The sequence below is a fragment of the Capsicum annuum genome, chromosome 8 (genome assembly GCF_002878395.1).
Source record: "Capsicum annuum cultivar UCD-10X-F1 chromosome 8, UCD10Xv1.1, whole genome shotgun sequence".
NCBI lineage: Eukaryota > Viridiplantae > Streptophyta > Magnoliopsida > Solanales > Solanaceae > Capsicum > Capsicum annuum.
The window spans coordinates 16,412,981-16,420,223 of NC_061118.1; the positions used below are offsets into that span (position 1 = coordinate 16,412,981).

General features: G+C 39.9%; 1 protein-coding gene across 4 annotated transcripts in view; it reads left to right on the forward strand.

The window, feature by feature from the left end:
* LOC107838987 (fatty-acid-binding protein 2) overlaps positions 1-6,257 on the forward strand; it is a 59,701-nt gene extending 53,444 nt beyond the window's left edge. For 3 of the 4 annotated variants that reach the window (XM_016682303.2, XM_016682304.2, XM_016682305.2), the window contains 5 exons: positions 4,127-4,163; positions 4,270-4,344; positions 4,425-4,476; positions 4,588-4,632; positions 5,800-6,257. In XM_016682303.2, the coding sequence (XP_016537789.1) occupies positions 4,127-4,163; positions 4,270-4,344; positions 4,425-4,476; positions 4,588-4,632; positions 5,800-5,897 (307 nt within the window). In that variant the 3' untranslated portion in view covers positions 5,898-6,257. Of the gene's footprint in view, positions 1-4,126; positions 4,164-4,269; positions 4,345-4,424; positions 4,477-4,587; positions 4,633-5,799 lie in introns of those variants that run through there. The other variant, XR_007043905.1, reaches the window with a different exon arrangement.
* The last annotated feature ends 986 nt before the right edge of the window (positions 6,258-7,243 follow it).

Here is a 7,243-nt window from a genome sequence, read left to right on the forward strand (position 1 = left end):
GTGCCATGATTAGTAAGGCGATAAGATGATCCTAGGGAGAATCTATTCCATACTAAATGTCTTGTGAAGGGAAGTGTGTGCATTATGGTGATAGATAGTGGAAGTTGTGCGAATGTGGTTAGTGTTGCAATGGTGAACTTCTTGAAATTGCCGACTACACCTCACACTAGTCCTTACAAGTTGCAATGGTTGAATGAATGTGGCGAGTTGAAGGTCACAAGGCAATGTGTGATACGTTTTAAGGTAGCCAACTACCACGACAAGGTGCTTTATGACGTTGATACCAATGTAAGCTTGTCACTTGTTGTTAGGAAGGCCTTGGCAATACGATAGGTCGACCAAACATGATGGAAGGTCCAATCAGTATACACTTGAGAAGGATGGCTGAAAGGTCGCTCTTCATCTATTATTGCCTTCCCAAGTGAATGAATTACACCAAAAGATGCGGGAATTGAGGGAAAAGGGAAAGAAGGTCGAGAGTGAGGGGAAAGGAGGGGAATCCGAGAGAGGGATTAGGGGAAGCCGAGGGGTCCCAAAATTCTAAGGGGCACGAGAGCATGGTGATGATGACCAGGAGGAAGGAACTATTTGCGGATCATGACAAGGACACTCCGATGCTTCTCTTGGCTCATTGTTTTAATACTAACCCCGCTAACGTTTCTATTTCTCCTCCTATTTCTCATGTTTTGCAGGATTACGAGGACCTATTCCCAAAGGAATTGTCGAAAGGATTGCCTCCACTTTGGGGCATTGAGCCCCAAATTGATTTTTTGCCAGGCTCACAATTGCCCAACAAGCCGGCTTATAGAAGCAACCCGAAGGATACTACGGAATTGCAATGCCAAGTTGAGGGACTTCTCAACAAAGGGTACATCAAGAAGAGTATGAGCCCTTGTGTGGTCTCGGTGCTACTAGTTCCCAAGAAAGATGAGACTTGGCGTACGTGTGTTGATTGCCGAGCCATCAACAAGATAACGGTAAAATAACGTCACCCTATTCCTAGGCTAGATGATATGCTTGATGAATTGAGTGGTTCGTGTTTGTTTTCTAAAATTGATTTGAGTAGTGGCTATCACCAAATCTGTATGCAATCAGGTGATCAATGGAAAGCTGCCTTCAAAACCAAATTCGGTCTCTATGAATGGATGGTTATGCCATTTGGCCTAACAAACGCTCCAAGTACTTTTATGAGGCTAATGAATCATGTGATGAAGCCATTTATCGGAAAGTTTGTTGTTGTTTACTTTGATGATGTGTTGGTGTATAGTAAGTCCTTAGATGAGCATGTAAAGCATTTACAATATGTGTTTGATGTCCTCCGAACGGAGAAGTTATATGCTAATCTAGAAAAGTGTTCTTTTGGTGTCCATGAGGTTGTATTTCTTGGCTTTGTGGTGAGCTCAAGAGGGGTCGAAGTGGATGAATCTAAGATTGACGCCATTAAAAATTGGCCAACTCCCAAAACTGTGGGTGAAGTGAGAAGCTTCCACAGGTTGGCTAGTTTTTATAGACGTTTTGTCAAAGGATTTAGCACCATTGCCGCCCCTTTGACTGAAGTGATTAAAAAGGATCGGCCTTTCAAGTGGGGAGATAAACAAGCTAAGGCCTTCGAGGACCGGAAAGCTCTGCTCATCTCGACCCCTTTGCTACAATTGTCGAATTTTGACAATACTTTTGAGGTCGAATGTGATGCTAGCAAAGTCGTCATAGGCGCGGTTTTAATGCAAGAATTGAAGCCTATTGCCTACTTTAGCGAAAAGCTCAAAGGAGCAACTCTAAACTACTCTATGTACGATTTAGAGTTGTATGCCTTGATTAGAGCCTTGGCCACTTGGCAACATTATTTGTGGCCTAATCATGATCCGAACGGATAATGAATCCTTGAAGCATCTATGGGCACAAGACAAGCTTAACCGGTGGCATGCCAAATGGATTGAATTTCTTGAAACTTTCCTTTATGTTATTCATTACAAGAAGGGTAAAGACAATGTGGTTGCCGATGCTTTGTCTCGAAAACATGTGCTTGTGTCTACTTTGTCGTCTAAGTTGATGGGGTTTGAAAGCCTCAAGTTTTAAAATCCTGAGGACCCTTACTTCGCTCCTATCTATAGGGAAAGTGAAGAGTTGGATCGGGATAGTGGGTTACGTATAGGGGTTCCCATCCCTATACCAAATTTGATGGATACTTGTTTAAGGGTAGATGATTGTGTGTTCTCTCAAGTTTGTGGAGAGAATTGTTTGTGACGGAAGCACTCAATAGCGGTCTAATGGGCCATTTTGGGGTCGAGAAGACCCTTGGAATTTCGGAAGAACAATTATATTGGCCTAGAATGCACAAGGATGTGGCCCGGATTTGCGGCCAATGTGTTGAGTGCAAAGGAGGCAAGTCATGGCTCCAACCCCACGGGTTGTACACCCTATAGTCCACTCCTTTGCGTCCTTGGCTTGAAATATCAATGGACTTCGTGTTGGGATTGCCGCGGACTAGAAGGGGGCGGGATAGTATTTTTGCCGTGGTGGATCGGTTTTCCAAGATGACTAACTTTATTCCTTTTTCTAAATGTGATGATGCGCCTAGTGTAACCTCTTTGTTTGTTGATAATGTTGTGAAACTTCATGGTGTTTTGAGGACTATAGTGAGTGATAGGGATTCTAAATTCCTAAGCCACTTTTGGAGGTAGGCTCGGTACTAAGTTGTTGTTTTCGACTTCATGCCACCCACAAACCGATGGACAAACAGAAGTAGTAGATAGGTCCTTAGGGTCTATGCTACGGTCCATGGTTAGGGAAAAATGACTTCTTAGGAGGAGCACTTACCGTTGATTGAGTTTGCTTATAATCATATTATGTACACTCAAGCACGGGGATGACACCCTTTGAGTGTGTGTACGACATCAACCCCCTCACCCTTTTGGATTTAACCCCTTTGCCAAGTGATCTTGTGATAAGCTTAGATGGAAGCAAACGGGCCGAGGCTATGAAGAAGCTACATGAGAAGGTCAGGTTACGGTTGGAGAAGAAAAACCAAAAAGTTGCAAGGCGAGCCAACAAAGGAAGAAGAAAGCTCATTCTCGAACCGGGAGATTGGGTGTGGGTGCACCTAAGGAAGGATCGATTCTTGTCTCAAAGAAATGCTAAGTTGATGCTGCGGGGTGATGGCCCATTCGAAGTATTAGAAAGAATCAATGACAACGCCTACAAGATTGATCTCCCCCCGGAATATCAAGTGGACAACACTTTCAACGTGTGTGACCTCTCTCGGGTGGAAACGGTAGAGGATGGCAATGATCCGAATTTGAGGACAAATTCCCTTCAAGATGGAGAGGATGATACGGGAATTCCTAGCTCGAGACCTTACACACGAAGCCAAGCACGTGAGTTGCAATGACTCCAAGCCTTGTCACATCCTTGGCAGTGTGTGAGGCCCTTGTGAGCCCATCTAAGGGCCTATACTTATTAAAGTGTGAAGAGGCCCACCAAAGCACCCCAAACCCGCCCACTTAATGCCAAGGGTGTCTTAGTCTTTTGTCCCTCCTTTGTAATTGACTATATAAGCCATGTGTTAGGGCTAGTCCTCTGGAGTTCATTCATATTATTGAAGACAACAAACACTTGTAATACTTTTGACTTCTCTTTCTCATTTGGAGAGGCCAAAACCGAAACTCACTAGTAGAGTAATACTAGTGTTGTATCTTGGCTAGAAACTAGGATCTTGGGGGTTCTTTGAGTTCTTGGTCCAAGTAAGAACTTGGTGTTGATATTCAATTAGTCTTCGGGTCCTTTCTCATTGTTAGGGTTCTTAGATCATTGAATATTGTATGTCAAGTTTCTATCTCTTTTTTTGTAATCTTGTTAACATTGTGTTGTTGAATCTAAAAGTCTAGTGAAGCCGTGTGGGGCTCTTTCGATTCGCTAGCATTATTGTCTTTGTTGTTCTTGTTGATAAACTTATTTTTTTTTTCTAGTTCAAACAAGTGTTGCAAGCCTAGTGAAGCCATGTGTGGCCATTTTCGATTCACTAGCACTTTGTTGTTCTTCTGGTTGTTCTTGTGTTGGTTGGAATCTCTTATTACACTTAGTCTTGTATCATATTTTGATCTCTATTTTCAATTGCCACTTTCTGTAGTGTCTTTGAGAAATCTCTTCGAGCTCGGTTGTTGAAGGTCAGCCCAACAGTTGTTTTCCGTTCATAGTTATTTGTTGTAGGTATTTAGTACTGCCCGAGAAGAAAAAGACCCATGATACTGACATTCTATGTTTCCTTTACAGGCTAATCCTAACACCAATTATCACTGTCTAGAAGCATTTGGTTCTATGTTCTCTCAAGATATACCTATACATGCAGTAAGCAAGCCATAACCTTCCCACCATCCATTTATTCTAGGGATGCCTCCTCATCCATTATGCATGACTGAAATTTTCAGGGTACAACAATCAATTTTCGACGAACAACTGATGGACATCTTATTACCGAGAGTAAGTTCACTGATATCTAAGAAGACGTTCTTTTCTACTTCTTAAATCCTTAATAAGGGGATTACACAAAACATCTAGATTGGTCACTTTTGGGACTACTATTCCTTGCAGTTGGAGGCAACCATATTGGAGCAGTTCAGAGTAGAGAATTGTGTAGTAAGTGAACTATTTTATTTATTTCTGGCACTTTTAGATATACTGCGCAAAGTGGCAAGATATTGGTTCTTACAGAATTAAGGTGGAATGCCCTGGGAGACCCTAGTGCTTGGCTCAGATTGTCAACCGAGCCCTTCTATTGAAGACTTTGCCAACTGAACACATAAACCCAATAAAACACAACATTTTAAAGCCTTTCTTCATTCGATTAGTGAGCATGTAATACAACCAAAGACACGTGGAATTCCATGTCCTCTTTTAATGTGACACATCAGAAATTGGACGTTTAAAAATAAATAATATTCGAAGAAAATCATCTTCAACCAAAAAAAAAAAAACAACTCCGACAAATCCATTTCCACCACCAATTCTTCAACAGAACTACCAGAACAAATCCCTCTTCAGTCTTCACCACCATTTCATCTTCCCATCATCGCCATTTTGTAAATTCTCAACCAAAAAGAACCTTGAAAAGCATCATAGCTGCAATAGAACAGTGCAGGGGAAAATAAACTTCAAAATCTACTTCTTTATTCTCAAGATTCAAAATCAATAAACATACATCACGTACATCACATCTGTATGTATATACAGTTCCTAAATGCTATACAAATATACAACTTGAGAAATGGATTTGTGTGAAATATTGTATAATTTATACAAAAATGAATTAAGGGAGAAATGGGTGTTTGATTTTGTGGATTATGCTGCACCTTTGATTTTGGAAAAATGGGTGAGCTCTCATAGCCTCCCAGTGGTTTGAATTTGGGCTGCTTAGTGAAGAAAAGAGACGGAGGACGAGATATAGATGATATATTTTCCGGCTGAGAGAAGTAGTTTCCGGTAGCGTGGCATAACCCAATCTTTTTACAGGAAATGAGAAGAGGAAAGGGGTGGTTTCATTTTTACTTTTATTTTTTTGCCTTTTAGTTTTTCTTTTTCTTAATTTTTCCTGATTATATGTGTATTTTTAATGAAAATTATTAATTCACGCTCTTAATATACGGGTATATCACACATTTTCCCAACAACAGCATTAATGCTACATAAGTTTGATCAATGGTAAGAGGTTTTTAAAAGGTTGAGTTTCATTGGGTTCAAGTGTTTAATGAAGAAAATGTATGGGAAAAAGACAGATATTTACACTTGTTATTCTTTCTTTTCCAGGGGCAATTTTTGATATGTACATTGGCGATGTTCCTATATGTGAGGAAACAAAAGAAGAGATCGGGAAAAATGTTGCAAGTATCATTAGGGGGTGTTAAAAAGAAGCGGTTTTATCTTTCTGCTTTCACAAGAGCGCAGTTTGCTTGCTGCCAACGGCCCAGGGTTCTTGAAGCACTTGACTTCATAGTGCAGTTATCAAGGAAGCATAGCGTCCCAATTACTTGGACATAAATCTCAAAATGAGCATAGGTTTCACGAGGATAAATGATGTTCGGTAAATTAGTACTCTCTTCGTCCAGTACTTGTCCACTTTTGACTTTGGAACATACCTTAAGAAGCAATAAATAGAGGGTGATTTTGTATCACCACTTGAATATAATTAATTTTTTTGCTTTGGAAAATGGAATAAGTGATATATTGTATTTAATATCAAGGGTAAAATGGGTAAAAAAGGTAAATTATTTGTTGGTTTTATAAATTGGATAAATATTATTGGGTATCGTAAAATAGAAAAATGGATAAGTAAAGATGTACAAAGAGAGTAGAATCCTTCTATTTTAGGCAGAATTATATTTCAAATTTATTCCAAATTTGTTAGAATACAAGATTTCTTGTAACCTTGTCGGCGAGCTGCCATTACAGAACTGCCTCTGCCAACTGTTGTAAATTTAGCTTTTAGGAATGTTTGAACTTGAAGAGAGGGAGCACGCGCGCTTGTTCTGCATTTTGTGGTTGACGCTTCTCTCCTCTCTCCTATTCTATATGACTAGTATCGTATTCGCCTGATGAACAGAAGTTGATAAACGTAGTTATAAATATAGAGGTTAACTGAATAATTTTAAGATTCAACTAATTGTAATACTGTAAATCTTACATAAACATTAACATATTTAGCACCTCAACACACTATAAATGTTGTTACAATATTACTTATGAAAAACAAATCAATATGTGAGTTTAATTCATTGTCTAAATTTGTCAACAATAACTTGTCATTATTTAATTATTTTATAATTTATTCAAAGTCATAAATACCCTGTCACGATTCCTATCATCTTTTTGCAGGTTGAATCAATGTTTTCAGATTTGATTGAAAAGAGTATAGACCCCGATGCATTGTAATACCTCGAGTTTTCATGTTCTAAATCTCTCAAGAAATAGCCCATGAGGTTAGCTTACCAATGCATCAAGCCTCGTCTCGGTTCGAAGCCATGGCAGGAGTAGTGGAAATTCTTACTTGAGAGCCTAGAAAGACTAACATGGTTATGACTCAGGGTAACGAATCGTTACCACTCATGAAGAGTCTTCATGAGTGAGTCGTAACCACTCTAGTGAATCCCTTCGCCTTGAGCCCAGTGGCTACGATACCTCAACACAACTCATAATCAGTGCCTACGAGTCGTATGGAGGGACTCATAGTCACTTCAGTGTGTGTGGCCAAAAA